General features: G+C 42.9%; 2 protein-coding genes across 2 annotated transcripts in view; one reads left to right on the forward strand and one right to left on the reverse strand.

Annotated features, from left to right (window-relative positions):
- LOC308700561 (CD276 antigen homolog) overlaps positions 1–16,913 on the forward strand; it is a 1,553,888-nt gene that overhangs the window by 927,819 nt on the left and 609,156 nt on the right. The gene's annotated exons all lie outside the window — the stretch shown is intronic.
- LOC308694943 (GTPase IMAP family member 8-like) lies at positions 13,814–15,843 on the reverse strand (the record flags this gene model as incomplete). Its single annotated transcript, XM_081372799.1, has 2 exons — positions 13,814–14,751; positions 15,186–15,843. The coding sequence occupies 2 exons, from the start codon at positions 15,841–15,843 to the stop codon at positions 13,814–13,816; spliced, it is 1,596 nt and encodes a 531-aa protein (XP_081228925.1).

Consider the following 16,913-nt stretch of genomic DNA (forward strand, 5'->3'; position numbering starts at 1 on the left):
AAATTAACAAAATACATAATCTTTATTAGCTAACGTAACGTTAGATGTAATCCAAATCTTTATAATCCATACGCAAGCAAGAAACAGATCCAAATTCAGCCCTTCATCCACATCCAGCGATCTCCATCTCCATTCTCAGCAGCGACCGTACATGTCAAATCCCGCGCTCGTGATGAATTTAAATTCAAAAATTGCGCCCTCAAGAAGCGTTACGACATGTTTTACGGCAGTGATATCAAGCGCTCATTGGCTCTCGCCTGCTTCGTCACAGATTGCAGCATGCCGTGTTTCAGTTGAAACAACATTGAAATGCAGAAGCGCGTGCGCGCGCGCCGTCTTCACGCAGAGGGAAGCTGGGTTAACATTTTCATGGATTAATAACTTAAATTCTGCTCTGTCCCTTATACAAAACTATTATATACTGCCAGAGAGGACTGCAACACATCGTCATTTGAGCGACTTTTGGTACCGATTTACATTTTCGCAATAAATTATTATGATTACACATCTGTTGTTTTTCTTCATAATTTTAGCCTGCATAGTTTTAAGAAATGGTTATGGGTAGGTTTAGGGGCAGGAGTAGGATTAATGTTAGTGGCTCAAAATATATTTTAATGCTATTAATAAAACTGGCATTTCCCTATACACATCTCTGTCCATAAAGTGTTTTATTCTTTTTATATTCTGTATAAAATGAGTCATTTATATTTAGGTTTGGGAGTAGGGTTAAGGGAACTTACATTTATCTATAAAACAGTATAAGGGAAATGATACAGATATCTTTATGATTCGTAAACGTTTTGTAGCTGTGAATTCGTAATAATTCTACGTTGCAGACATGTATCATACGTTTCAGCATCTATCCAAACGTACAAAAAAAGTATGTTTTCAATCTGTTGATAGGTTATAGACTTTCTACTGATATAAACTGTTTTTCACTTTAATTAGATAGTCCTAAAATGTATCTACTAACACTTAGTGGATAATGTCTATTAATAGTCTACTGATCATAAACAATTTATTTGTTGACAAGCAACAGATCTAATCTTTAGTTGACTATCAACAGATTATCCACAAATGGTTAACAATTTTTTAAAAACAGTTTTAAATCAGCTAAAATCATCATAAATTTGATGCACATGAGACCCCTTGAGTAGGATATACAGTATCATATACTTCATATGCTGACATGACTGTTGACTTTTAACTGACAGATTGATCTTGAGTTGTTGGTACTCAATCTACAGAAAGTTAGTTGACAATTGAAAGTTAGTCGCCAATTGGTTAATAACCTGTTGCAAAATAATATTGACAGTCAACAGGCACTTTTTCGTAAAATCTGTAGATTAACACTTGAATTGTACCTTATAGTCTATAGGCAGTCAGTTGAACATATGTTACTTGTCAGTTGAAACAGTGTTGTTGAATGTCAACTGATGCACTGTTGACAAGCTACTGAATGGCTACTAATAACTAGTAAAGTCTCAACAAACGGACTATCAAAATAAAGTGTTACCTAATTCAGTTACTAACGCAGTTACTTTTTGTGAGAAGTCACTAGTAACTATAACTAATTACTTTTTTAAAGTAACTTACCCAACACTGATTATTGCAATGGCTGATTTAGAAAGTTAAGTGCGGTGTATTATTAAAGTTAAATAAAGTAGCAGAGGCTCTTAATAAACCGGGCACGCTTTGATGGCTAATTCGGAAAAGCACGAGATATTCAACCTATTTTTTCTCCATCTCCCATTCAAACGGACGTTTCAGAAACAGACAATGTCTCAAATTTCATAAATAGGCCTACGCTTTACCATACATTCAAATGCAGCGAAAACTGTAACCCTATCTGCTTTTGTATGCCTAAATATTATAGCCTATATAATATAGTAGGCTATATAAATACTATAAAGCCTATAAAATATAGCCTACTTACCATTTATATCAGACAAATCGATTTTACAAATGTAACAATTGTGATCTCAGATAAATATAAAAATGTTTATTCATACTAGCCTATAGAGGTCAGATCTGAATCTCAGGAAGATATGCCTTTGATCAGTCGACATCTAAAGTGTTGTTCATTATTTCATTCAAGATCTTACACACAAATCAGCTTGGCTGAAAACTTAATGTGTTTATATTTTATAACCTAAATTAACACATTCAGAGCTGACTATGAAAACTCAGATTAGCTGTTCATGAGAACATATTGAAAGTCTTAAATGTAAAGACTCCTGGAATTTTAATGTTAATACAGTGTTTATTTTTTCCTTGATTTACTCTGAAAGAATGGAAATAAAAATGTGACAACATGCCCCATAGGTGGAGTACAACACGACCATATGACAGATTAAAATGATATCTGATCTAATCAAAAAATATACAAGACAAACTAAAATATTTTCTCAATAAAATACAATTATTCACTTTTTCATATAAAATAATGGCATTTTTAAATAATTAAAAATAAAATATTTTTTTGAGTTTGACAATGAACACACCGGAAAACAGTTCAACATAGTTAAAAAACATAATAATAATTAATAATTTCTAATCATTGACTTCACCTTTTTGTCATGTTTTCTCAATACGTAGTGTGACAACATGCCCCACCTGAGCAAACCCGGCGAGTGTCTTCTAAAAAGTATTTTAAACAAGTGTGTGACAACTAACCCCGCGTTAGTGTGTGCTCTCCTCTATACTTCTAGAAGTTTGTTTAAAGGGATACTCCACTTTTTTCGGAAATATGCTCATTTTACAACTCCCCCAGAGTTAAACAGTTGAGTTTTACCGTTTTATAATGTAATGTAGAATGTACCATGGGTGCAGCAGGCGTAATGATATGACGCAGCGCCTGAAAATAGTCCCCAGCTCGGTAACTTCTTCCAACGTGACCGGGACTAAGTTTGTCTAACCTATTAGACCTATTTTCAGCATAGACATTATAAGAAGTGGACAGAGCCATCTCATTGGATCTCAATTGAGACAAGTGAAGCCCATTTTTAGCGATTTCTTAGCACTTCCTTTCCTGACGCGCAGACTCAAACCGAGCAAAGCGTTACACGGACCACGTGAGCAACCCGTCTGTCTTCTAGTAGCTGTGCCAAGAGAAATCTGAATCATTCCCTTCCGAATCTTTCAGAGATGGAGAGCGTGAGTAGGAGCTGTCCATGAGCTTGGAGCAGGAGCAACTTTTGCTAGGTATTCTGATTAATTATATTGTCATTTTGCCTCCACGTCCCCCTGATTGCGCGCAAGCTTCTCCTCCCGTCCATACGGTAATCTCTCTACTGTGCGACAGAGAGTCGCGTGGTTATGACGCAATCGTTAGCCTACTTTTACAAAAACTGCTTCTACGGGGCCATAACATAAGCTACAAGGTAATGGAGCATTTTATACATTGTCGTGTTTCTTTAGAAATAAATAATGGACAAATGGAGTCTTCAAACGCCTCAGATGTAAAGTTATTCGCTGTCAAAGTGACGCCAAAATGAATGGGAGTCAATGGGATGCTAACTGCAGGTGAAGTTCTGCTACAAGATGGTGGCACGCGGCCGGCTTCAACTTCCGGTCGACTTCCTTCCCGCCTGATTTTCAGGCGCTGCGTCATATGTGACCCTGATCTGGCGAAATGAGTCGGAAGTCGCAACGTTCTATTTTAAGATATGGGCCGATTATGTGGAAAAACAATGAAATAATAATTTGAAAAACATTTTTTTTTTGCTAAATTTCAAAGAACAGACATTCAAAAATAATCTCCTAAAGTTTCGTGGTCCAGATAATTTAGTAAAGGTATTTAAATGACTAATAAAGTTTACAAAGTTTTACTAAATTCGCTGAAAATGAATATTGCTTTTCTTAACTCCTCTCCTTACATCTGAGCATTTCCCGGGAATCCCCTCAAACGTCTCTGCTCTCCAAATATGGTGTTTCACGTTGTATAGAAACAATCAAAAAGCTTAGAAATGTACACAAACGCTGATCATTTGTCAATGGGAAGCCCCGTTTCGACTGACCGGCACGCGATTGGTCCAGCCATCCTCCTGTCAGACTCGTAGCGCTATGTGTAAACAAGCTAGCAGATCTCCTCATAAAGATTAAATATTATTAATTTGAGAAATGTCGCTGTCAAAAGAGAGCAAAGTCGCCAAAAAGTCACCAAAAGGTCTTGAACTCACTAGAGGCTTCTAACCTAAGCTCTGCTGCGGGTCATCAAGAGTATCTAAGGCTAGTCAGTGATTGTTTTGGATCTGGAGACGTGTCATCCTCTGATGACAGCGACGGCAGTGACAGCCCTGTGGTATTTATCGTGTATGGATGTGAGTGAGTGCAATTATTCTGTGAGTGTATTTATCTGCAAGGAGAATCCATTACAATGTGTTTGATTTATTTTAACCCAATATTTAACTGTTGGTATCTCCGTTATGAATGTGTTACACTGTTATCAATTTTCAACTAGCCTACAAAAAGATATTGCATAGGCTAACAGTATTTTGTTCTCTGTTTCCTTGTCTCTCTGCCTCTCTCACTTTCTCTCTCTCTCTCTCTCTCTCTCTCTCTCTCTCTCACACACACACAAACATACACACACACACACACAGAGAGAGAGAGAGAGAGAGACACCCTCTCAAGGAAAACTGTAGCACCTCTGTTCAATCTTTCTGATTTTAGTAAATGTTTGTAAAAGTGCCTTTTAAATTATTTATTAAAATAAAAACTTTAAAATAATTTGAGCTTCAGTCTGGTTTAATAGCATATATTAATGTCTTTGGTCAAATTAAGCTGTACAATAAATAGTTTATCCCTTTAAATGCAATGGATTTTGAAAGATATCAACAAAAAACGGGCAAAAAACTTTAAAAGCGATTTTCTCAGGTTTTCAATTGGAAAAAGAGGACAGACGACCATAATTCAAATGTGTATATCTTTACAACCATTCAAGGTATGACTTTGACTTGGATATCATTTGAAAGCGTATGGTCTCCTGTCACGGGGTGACGATTAAGTGGAACTGCCCCCGCTCTATACTTGTTTCCAGGGGGAGCAAGTTCGATGTAACACCGGAACAGTTCCGGGTCTTCCTGTGTAAACAGCCTGACGGAGCTCGCTGATTAGGAAAACAAGCGACAGCTGGGCGATGAGCAGAGATTGAGCCACGAGGGGGATTATAAAAGGATCCGGTTGATGGGCAGGAGGGGGTAATCCTTTTGTGAAGTTTGGCAGCGAAGTCTAAGTTTTGTGCTGGAGTTTTGGGGTAAGAAGTCTTTTGGGCGGACGCAGATTGGAGTAAAATCTGTTGTTGTCGATCTACTGATTACATCGGGCAGTACACGAGAGGGCAGATCGTTAAAGAACGGAGAAGACTGTGAGTAAGGAAGGAAGAGCTGGGACGCAGTGGTATGATTGAACTGTGTGAATTCAACGAACAGACAAGTGTTATCTGCCAGTCCTATTAGGAAGTTATGCCTGTAATGTTCGCCACCTGCTAGTATGTGGTGAAACTGCCCCGGCGTCCGGTGAGTTCTATTCTGAAACTTTTCAATGCCAGTTGTGTTTCCATAGTCAACCGTCTACACAGCTTGGATGTACAGTTTGCCAGTGGAGCGGAGAGTGTCGGCTGGGACCACGATAAGAGACCCTATTCACTGTGAGTTGATGTGAGTTGCAGTGCCTAATGTGAAGTGAACACGTGTGATCATTTGAAGTGACTGAATTGTGCACTGGTGTGGAAACTGAAGTTTTATGTCTGCCTGGTCTCCAGTCATCTACTCGTGTGTTCTGAAAGTCAAACTGAAATCAACTAACTGCTGTGTGTTGAGCATATGCTGTGCAGGAATGCAGCTCGAACCCGTCTGAGTGGAAGAGGATTTATGAGAGATCTATGAAGGCTGTTGATGATTGAAACTTGTATTCACTTCTGTGGTTCTGTGAACATAGAGAAACTGCCCTCTGCCATTGAATATTGCCATCGTTACTCTGTGAGGAACTGCCCTCTGCCATCGAATACTGCCATCGCTGCTCTGTGGTAAGAAGATTCAGTTGCTGAATGTTGAGTCTTCGATTCACCACGATTGTTCTGTGAACATAGAGAAATTGCCCTCTGTTATTGAATGCTGTTGCTGCTGTCCTGTGGAGAGAAGGCGCAGCCGTTGACGATTGAAACCTGTATTTAATTCTGTGGCTCTGTGAACATAGAGAAACTGCCCTCTGCCATCGAATACTGCCATCGCTGCTCTGTGGTGAGAAGATTCAGTTGCTGAATATCAAGTCTTCTATTCACCATGAATGTTCTGTGAACGTAGAGAAACTGTCCTTTGCTATTGAATGCTGTTGCTGCTGTCCTGTGGAGAGAAGGCTCAGCTGTTGACGATTGAAACCTGTATACACTTCTGTGGCTCTGTGAACCTAGAGAAACTGCCCTCTGCCATCGAATACTGCCATCGCTGCTCTGTGGTAAGAAGATCCAGTTGCTGAATGTCAAGTCTTCTATTCACCATGATTGTTCTGTGGACATAGAGAAACCGTTCCTTTGCTATTGAATGCTGTTGCTGCTGTCCTGTGGAGAGAAGGCTCAGCCGTTGACGATTGAAACCTGTATACATTTCTGTGGTTCTGTGAACATTGAGAAAACGCCCTCTGTTAGTGGATGCTGCCATCATCGCTCAGTGGAAGAGGATCCAGTTGTTGATTGTTGAGTCCGGTACTCACCACGGTTGTCCTGTGGATATAGGAGGATTGCCCTGTTGGTGGAAGTGGCCATCACCGTCCTGTGGGGAAGAGGCCGACTGATGCTGCGGCTCGACGGTTGTGGAGGGGGGGCAGCCCCCAGATAGCGAGTGTGTCCCGTGGAGGGAATGAGAGAGTTCCTCGGTGGCCATCTGCGACGGAGTGCTGGAGCGTGGCTGATGATTTCCTGCCCGACCCTCCCCTCTATCCCAAAAAGAGGCGACACTCAAGTAGTTGATGCTGTCCTGTGGGATGAGTAATCCCCTTCCTTTGCTGTCAATTTCCCATTAGCACGTGCTCCAGTACTTACCCCCAGCTGAAGCGGAGTTGCTGTACAAACCCCTGCCAGCGCCTGGGCCATTACGTACCTCCAGCCGAAGTGGAGTTGCTGTACAAACCCCTGCCAGCGCCTGAGCCATTACTTACCTCCAGCCGAAGTGGAGTTGCTGTACAAACCCCTGCCAGCGCCTGAGCCATTACTGACCTCCAGCCGAAGTGGAGTTGCTGTACAAACCCCTGCCAGCGCCTGAGCCATTACTTACCTCCAGCCGAAGAGGAGTTGCTGTGCAAACCCCTGCCAGTGCCTGAGCCACCATTTACCTCCAGCCGAAGAGGAGTTACCGTGCAAAATCTTACCAGTACCCGAGCCCTTACTTATCTCCAGCCGAAGAAGAGTTGCTGTGCAAATCCCTGCCAGTGCCTGAGCCACTACTTACCTCCAGCCGAAGAGGAGTTACCGTGCAAAACCTTACCAGTACCCGAGCCCTTACTTATCTCCAGCCGAAGAAGAGTTGCTGTGCAAATCCCTGCCAGTGCCTGAGCCACTACTTACCTCCAGCCGAAGAGGAGTTGCTGCGCGACACCCCTGCCAGTGCCTGAGCTATTACCTACCTGTGGCCGAAGAGGAGTTACTAGGTGAATTGGTATCAGTATCCGCCTTATTACTTATGTCCGGCTGGAGAGGAACCATGGTGCGAAACCTTGCCATTACTTGCCCCATTGTTTACCCCCGGTCGAGAGGAGCTGTTGGGTGAACTACCCACGCAATCTGCTGGGTTTAAGTGGAGATTGGACTTGTTTTAACTAAATAAAATATACGCTTTTTGAATATTATTTTGTCTGGTCTGTCGTGTCTCTGGGTAACTCCTTGAGGTGGTACGTTGTGAAGGGGAGGGGAAGTCCACCCCGACCTGTGACAGATTTGGCGTAGTCGGCAGGATTCCACCTCGAGTTGAGCGACCAGAGACCCCTTATGGCAGACGAAGAATTGCCTGCGGTCCGGCCCCAAGTTATGCCCATCTTTATGGGAGCTCCTTGGGCCCAACGATATGGAGGACCCGGGTCAGAATTGAGCCTATCGGAGTGGAGGGCTCAGGTTGAGTATCTGGCAGGACTCCAGGGATTGAGTGCCCCACAGAGGTTACAGTTTGTCTTGAATTCACTTGAAGGAGAAGCCAGGAGAGAGGTGCAGGCCGCACCCGAAGCAACTCGAGCTACGACACAAGCTGTGTTTGACTTCCTGATCGGGCAGTATGGTGATGCCACCCCAGTGGCAGTCCTACGGACGCAGTTCTTCAATTGCAAACAAGGACCCAAGCAAACCTTACGGGCCTTTGCTCTACGACTACGGGAGCAGTTTACGAGGCTGAAGGGGAGACGTGACCATGGCCTGGGCGGCGAAGAGACCTTGTTACGAGATCAGTTTCTCCTGGGACTCCGGGAAGGCCCTGTCCGTCAGAGCTTGCGTGTACAGCTCCGCCAAGATCCTGAGTTGACGTTTGAGGATTTGCGAAGGCAGGCTTTAGCTCTGGAGACGGATCATGCGGAAACAGCGGACCCCTCCGTTTGTATGGCCACCAGCCGAACGACCGATTCCACTCTCCCTGGGCCGTCCGATTGGAAACAGACCCTACGCACAGAACTCATGAAGGAGGTGCGAGAACAAATGACCGAGTTGTCTAAGACCTTTTTGGAGGAGGTTCGCCGAGAGCGGCCAAATCCGCTGCCCTTGCTTCGAGAGCGTTCTTACTCGGATGGGAGTCGAGACCCGGGGAGGCGTCCAATACGGGCGGCTGGCCCCAGATTCCAATGGGACGCACAGGGTCGTCCGATTTGTAATGGCTGTGGAGAGCCGGGACACTATAGTCGCCAGTGCGGCTCACGCCGGGGTTCACAGGGGGGTTTTTAGAGTTACCGGCCACTGTGGGTCAAGTGGTCGGGACCCCTTTGATGGACCCTTCTTTTCCTGCTGCCCCCAGAGACCACTTAGTTGGGCGCTGCCCCACCGTGGAAATTCAGGTGAACGGTGTCAAGGTCCGATGTCTAGTGGATACCGGGTCCCAAGTTACCCTATTTTCCGAGAGTTTGTCCAAAGAACTGTTCAATGCTCAATGTTTACAGGAGGCGGAGGCCCCTTGGCTCACCTTGCGAGGAGCAAACGGTCTAGACATTCCTTATGTTGGATACTTGGTCACGTACTTGGAGATTCATGGAGTTACAGTACCACAGAAAGGAATTGTGGTTGTCCGGGACCCTTGTCTGGGGACGCATCGAGCTCTTTTGGGCATGAATGTCATTTCAGAGTGTTGGGAGGAACTGTTCCAAACTAGGCCTAATCAAACTGCCCCGCCAGCCGAGAAACGTGAGTGGGAACGCATTATTGCGGATTGTCGCCGGGTTCATACGGCCAGCTCCCAAGAAGATCGTGAAGGCACAGGCCGGGTCACTTGTCGATACGCTCTTTCTGTACCGGCCCGGAGCGAGGCTGTGATTTGGGCTCGGTTGCCCGTTCGGATGTTTGGGCCAGAAGATTGGGTGCTCGTGGAGCCCCATTTGGATTGTCAAGTGGTGGAGGTGGCTCGAGGTTTGGCCGCTGTTCGGCGTGGCCGAGTCGTCGTAAGAATACGGAATGTACATCCTTATCCAGTCAATTTGTACCGCCATCAACGATTGGCCCGAGTTACCTCGGTGGGCCTCCAACAAGTGAGGGATGGTGAAAGAGTTAATTTCTGTCAAGTGAGCTCTACAGTGGTTGAGGTGGCCCTGACGCGAGTGGAGCAGCCCATGGGTTCCTTGAGGGAGGGTATGCCGGCCCATCTTTTAGGGGAGTCCCTGCGGGGGGAGGAGCTAGAGGAGAGTCAGACACAACAGCTCCAAGCATTCTTGGCGAAGTGGCAGCACCTATTCTCCGTACATGATGAAGACTATGGTTGTACTGATGCTGTGAAACATCGTATTCCTACCGGTGATGCTGCACCAAGCAGAGAAAGATATCGTCCGGTGCCACCAACCCTTTACTCCGAGGTTCGTACCCTGTTACAGGGGATGCTGGAGAAGGGGATCATCCGTGAGAGTAGCAGCCCCTGGGCGGCCCCTATCGTCCTGGTGCGGAAGAAGACCGGGGCTTGGAGGTTCTGTGTAGACTATCGTAGGCTGAATCAAGTGACCAAGAAGGATGCCTTCCCGCTGCCGCGGATCGAGGATTCCCTCACCAGCCTGACTCAAGCCGTGTGGTACTCCACTCTAGATCTGGCCAGCGGGTATTGGCAGGTGCAGGTGGAAGAGGGGGACAAGGAAAAGGCCACTTTCACGACCCCTTTTGGGCTCTTTGAATGGGACCGGATGCCCTTTGGCCTTTGCAATGCCCCAGCCACCTTCCAACGACTGATGCAGCGGTGCCTGGGTGGCCAGTTGGTGGATACTACGTTAGTATACCTAGACGATGTTATTGTTTACTCCCCGGACTTTGAATCCCATCTCCAACATTTGGAGCAGGTGTTTCGGGCGATGGAGAAGTATGGATTGAAGCTGCAGCCCCCAGATAGCGAGTGTGTCCCGTGGAGGGAATTAGAGAGTGCCTCGGTGGCCATCTGCGACGGAGTGCTGGAGCGTGGCTGATGATTTCCTGCCCGACCCTCCCGCGGGCGACACTCAAGTAGTTGATGCTGTCCTGTGGGATGAGTAATCCCCTTCCTTTGCTGTCAATTTCCCATTAGCACGTGCTCCAGTACTTACCCCCAGCTGAAGCGGAGTTGCTGTACAAACCCCTGCCAGCGCCTGGGCCATTACTTACCTCCAGCCGAAGTGGAGTTGCTGTACAAACCCCTGCCAGCGCCTGAGCCATTACTTACCTCCAGCCGAAGTGGAGTTGCTGTACAAACCCCTGCCAGCGCCTGAGCCATTACTTACCTCCAGCCGAAGTGGAGTTGCTGCGCGACACCCCTGCCAGTGCCTGAGCTTTTACCTACCTGTGGCCGAAGAGGAGTTACTAGGTGAATTGGTATCAGTATCCGCCTTATTACTTACGTCCGGCTGGAGAGGAACCACGGTGTGAAACCTTGCCATTACTTGCCCCATTGTATACCCCCGGTCGAGAGGAGCTGTTGGGTGAACTACCCACGTAATCTGCTGGGTTTAAGTGGAGATTGGACTTGTTTTAATTAAATAAAATATACGCTTTTTGAATATTATCTTGTCTGGTCTGTCGTGTCTCTGGGTAACTCCTCGAGGTGGTACGTTGTGAAGGGGAGGGGAAGTCCACCCCGACCTGTGACACTCCTCTTTCCATTAATACCAAAATCTCAATTTTGAAATTTGGGTCACTGTGACTCATTTTGCTGGATCAGGTCACATATCATTACGCCTGCTGCACCCATGGTACAGCCGCACAGTTCCTTGAGTATTACTCCGGAATGAGAGTAGTTCCTAGCCATATAGGCTTAGAAAATCGCAACTTTTCATTTTCCATTGAAACTTTTTGGTCATTTTGAAAGAAATGCTACTGGGCTCTTCAGAATCAATGATCTATGCTAAGATATGCTAAAAGTGGTACCGTCAGATCCGGAGTTCGGCTGAATGGATTCTAAAACGGTAAAACTCAACTGTTTAACTCTGGGGGAGTTGTAAAATGAGCATATTTCCGAAAAAAGTGGAGTATCCCTTTAAAGTGTAACCTGCAGAAATCCTGATAGTGAGCGTGGAATTACTGTAATGATCACTTGTGGGAGTAATCATTAACTCCACCCTCTTACTACAGTAACCAGGAAAACACTCGTTATTCCTCTTTTCTGTCAAACTGACTCTTTGTGTCCAGACAAAAGAAATAAAGAATCAGTGATCAGTGGAGAATGAAGAAAAAAGCTTTCAAGAAGGATTTATGATACGTTTGTTTCTGAACAGAGCAGATCTTAGTGAGATCTAATGAGCAATCCAGACATTATGCAGATAAGTGAGAGAGACTCTCCAGTCCTCAGAACTAGGAGAACCAGCAGAACCAGAACCCAGGAGAGCCAGGAGCCGGACGCTGGCGATGAGGAGGCTGCGCTGAACGGCCCCCGGAGCCGCGAACAAAGGCCGGCAGTGAAGAGAGAGTTTCTGCGCGAGAGTTGCGCTGTGGTTCTGCTGCTCGGGTTCCTGAGTCTGATGTGGGTTCTGGTTCTGATCTCAGTCCAGCAGCTCGTCATCAGCAGCAGAAGCACAGGACACTTCAATGCCACCCAGGCCAGGTACACTTTACCATAGTACAGCCGGGCTATCAGGTGCCTTACTATAGTATTGCATGATTACCATATACTTTCATTTTTGTTTTTAGCATTGCGCAATTCACCCTCACTTGCGTGCAGGAAAAACAAACGAAACGCTGTTCAGTGCTGTTTATCCTCTTGGCAGGATTTTTATTTAGCAAGCTTCACTTGAACATAACATCAGTTCACTGCTCTCTCAACTTACTTAGAAGCATGTAACGTAAAACGTAACGTCATCACGTACATAACCGTATACCTCCAAATAAAACAATACAGGTAGTCAATACCGTAATACAATGTATAAGGGTGCAATACGTTTAACAGTATCACATTCAATGCCTTGTAAGCTTAAAACAAGAAGAAAAAAAAAATCTATCTTCCAAACCATGGTAAAATAATATAAATGATTACATTGTAACTTAATAACATGAGGTTTAAAACATCAGTCATATATGTCTGTTTGGGTTTGATTAGACAGGGGAAATATTAACACATGCTGTAATGTTAAACTATTAACAGTTTATGAACATTAAAATAAGAGGATATTTGCAGTATTATTTGTATCATACTGCAGATATCTCTATTAATGATGCTTAAAGTTTGTTTCTAAATTAATGCTTTTCATCTTATTGTGAATGTTTCATACATGCATAAAGAACAGTTTTATTGCACCTGTGTATAATAACAATAAATAACTTTATTCTGCTCTATTCTATCCTACTTTATTCTGCTCTATTCTACTCTGCTCCCTACATATTAAGCTTCTTTCTGAATGCTGAATGAGTAGGGAACTCACTATAGGTTTTGAAACAGCATTTTCATGATCTGCTGAAGACACGTTGCATCTACAAAACCGACTGAACAAACACGACAGGTGGGACATTTTTATTTTGACAGAATAATCACAAGAAATATTTCAAAATACAATCTCAATAATCTTAATTAATCAGAAATCAATCGGTGACTGACTGCAACACCAGTAAATAATAAACCTTTTCTCCTTATGTCTTTCTCTTGCACAATGTTTGAGTTTGTCACATTCATTATGACTTACACAACATGAAGTTGAGTAAGCGAGTACATTTGCCTTTGCCTTAAATGCAGTTCAAATAGCAAAATATGTGTGAGAGCATTGCTATATGTGACTATATTGTATTGCAATAAGTACCATTATCAAAACTAGGGTGCAAGTGGTTTAAAACAGAAAGGGTTTATTATTTTTTATCAATTAAATATACATGTAAATCATGCTGTTTAATATTGTTAAGAATAACCCTTTAAATCCCATCATATAGATACAGCCTTTTGATAAAGAAGTTTTATGTTGTTATTTTTTCACAATATTCCTCAGGAAATATAGAGTTTAAATCTTAGTTTACATGAGTTTAGTGTATTCCAGTATTGGAGTGTATCATTGGGGATTTGATTATAACAGTTCATGGAGCATATAAAACCCATTAGCTTTCTTAAAATAATACAATATAATAGAGACTTACAATGTTTAGGTTTACATTATTTACAAGCTGAAGCTTTGAGAAAAGGCACAACAGGTTGCTGGAGCTTCAATACGCTTCTGTAGGATCATTAATGGTTTGTCTAACTGAATTACACACTTCTGTATTAGCTTCTCCTTGGGAACAGATTTCACAGTCTGCAAAAGCCTTTGTCCAGTGTTTGATGGTAATACACGTTTCAGAATGAAAGCCGAAATAACAATAAAGCCCGTAGCAGCAGCAGCAGCAATCATCACAGCTCTGTGTCGAGACGAATCCGCAAACTTCTGCCCACATGATTGAGGGATCAATTTGCTCACATTTCTCATCTAAATTCTGCTTCTGAATCTCCTGAATGTGTTTCTCTGCTTCCTCAAACATGTCATTGGTGAAGTGTGTTCCTCCATTCTCTTCTACCATCTTCTCTATTTTTCCGATCAGCTCTTTGAACTGTGGGAAACTGGTAGACTCATTATCTAAACAGAAGAACCGGTTTCCACAGCTCTGTATGAGGGATTGAAGATCTGGATCACTTTCCTGTAGAAACTCTTCAATGGTTTTATTCTCCTTCTCTAACTGATCTTTATGAGTGAAGATGATCATGGTGTATTTTAGTATCTCTTCTCCGAACACTTCTTTGAGCGTCTCCAATGTGTTTTTCTCCTCCTCAGTGAATCGACCCACTCTAATGACGATAATGAAAGTGTGTGGTCCAGGAAAGGATAACATTATGCATTTCACTATTTCAGTTTTAATCTCATCTTCACTGAGATCATAAAGTCCAGGAGTGTCAATCACTGAGATCTCTTTACCAAACCTCACTGTAGTTTCTGCCTGACACTGTTTCGTCACAAAGTTTGCACTGGTTAAAGATTTAAACACGTTTCTGCCGATGATGGTGTTTCCAGTGGCACTTTTCCCACATCCAGTTTTTCCCAGCAGAACCAGTCTGATCTGGTCTTTCCTCTCAGGAATCACATCAATCTTATCTGGATCTTCTCCTGAAACTACAACATAAGCATCAATCACTAAGAGAACAGACTCAATGACTCCCATAAAGGGATAGTTCACCCGAAAATAAGAATTCTGTCATCATTTACTTAGACAAATGAAATCACAGTTTCAAAAGAAGGGAAGTAATAAATAGATTATTAATTAAATTATTTGCTTTATGTCGTTCCAAACCAGCTTGAGTTTTCTTCTGTTGAACGCAAGAGAAGATATTTTGAAGAATGTTGAGTATGTTGTTTTTAGTTCATCAGAAGAAACAAACTCATACAGGTCTGGAGCAACATGAGGGAGATATGAGAGTAAATGATGAAATGTTCATTTTTGGGTGAACTGTCCCTTTAATATGATGACTGACATTCTAGTGGTGTAAACTGGCATATGTTTCTATGATTCACGGCAACTATAAAGGACAAAAAAATTTAAAACTTACAAAAGACACGAGGATGGTCTTTGCTTTCACTCATCTTCATCTGTTTCATGATATATTTCCCATCATTCTTCATCATCATTCCTTCAATCTTCTGCAGTAGTTCTTGTATCTGACCGCCTGATTTACACTTGTTGTTGAAACAATGAAACTGTCCTCCACACTCAGTCACCAGTCGCTGGAGATCCTCATGATCTTGGTGTTGTAGATATTCCTCAATGGTCTGATCCAGATCCTCCAGTTCATCTCCACGTGTGAACAGAATCATGATGTACTTATGAACTTCAGGACCTAATAAACACTTGATATAATCCAGGATCTCTTCCTCATTTCCCACAGGTTCCTCTAGAGGAACGATGAGCAGAACTGCACTGAGTCCTGATGAACATCCAGAGATCAGCTGATCCTTCATCTTCTCCAGTTTCTCTTTATTCAGATCTGGATCCAGCAGATCTGGAGAATCAATCACACACACCTGCTTCTCTCCAATCTGTGTTTTACCCTCACACACTTCAGCTTCATGTTTCTTCTTCTGTTTGTGGATTGTAAACCTCTTTTCTCTCAGTATAGTGTTTCCAGATGAGCTTTTCCCAGAACCCTTCCTGCCCATCAGAAGAACCCGGATCACTGGATCATCTGGACTGGAGCTGATCTCCGACATCTCTGAAAGAGACAGAAAATATGGAGTATGAATGTAAAAATCATAAAAAAAACAGTCAAATGAGTGTCAGTAATGGCTGCCATACAAAAAAAACAATTTTTTTTTGTTGCACACATTGTTGTGATTCATACGCTGATTCTTGATGTCTTGGATGACATGGGGTGAGTAAATTATCAGGATTTTTTTTATTTGAAACCGAACTAATCCTTTAATCACTTTAGACTATTAATCACTATTAGACTTCAGATGGTATCAGTACATCAGGCCACTACATGACTATCATCACTGAAAGTGACCGAGATCATCTGATCTGAGTTTCTCTTGGATTCCTACCATAACAAATGTGTCACAGACACACAGTTAAAGCAGCCAGAGAAATACTCATGTTAAAAACTGAAGGGTCAAGAGCCCAACTAAAGCAAACACTGATCACCTGATGTTATGCTGCATGTTGCTTTATTCACAGACAGTGACTGTGTAGTTGCTGATGCAGCGACATATACTCACAGTAAATCATATGTAGTTCACTTGATCGTCCTGTTGCTTTAACACTATAAGATGATTTTTTTAATTGAACAGATATAACTGCAAATACATAGTTACAACTCAAAACAGAATTAACCAACAATAATATAATTATAAACAATAGACAAAAAGCCAGTGAAAGCAAGTTAAATAAAAAGCAAGTAAAATAAACAGACAAAAAAATAAAAATAAGTAATAATAAATTTAGCCAGGGGAAACATATTTTTTAAAATAAATTCAAGAGAGAGAAACGCATGGAGTCCCTTTTTGTTTCCATTTTTAAAAAACCATAAATATTATACTTTGTGCACAATGTAACAGACTTTAAAGCTTTGGCATTGTTGGAAGAAGAGATAGTACCCAAAATAACAATTCAGGGCCGGGTTTCCCGATAACGATGTATGTACTCTTAAGAGCGCTTTCTATGTGCAAAGTTACGAACGCTCGCAGCAATTCCACGAGCGTTTCCCAAAAATGCACTTTACATGAACCCGCGAGAACGCGCTCTATGTGCTACTTAAGAGTCGCTGTCCATTTGTGAATTG

The sequence above is a fragment of the Scardinius erythrophthalmus genome (genome assembly GCF_964197995.2).
Source record: "Scardinius erythrophthalmus genome assembly, chromosome: 1".
Lineage (NCBI taxonomy): Eukaryota > Metazoa > Chordata > Actinopteri > Cypriniformes > Leuciscidae > Scardinius > Scardinius erythrophthalmus.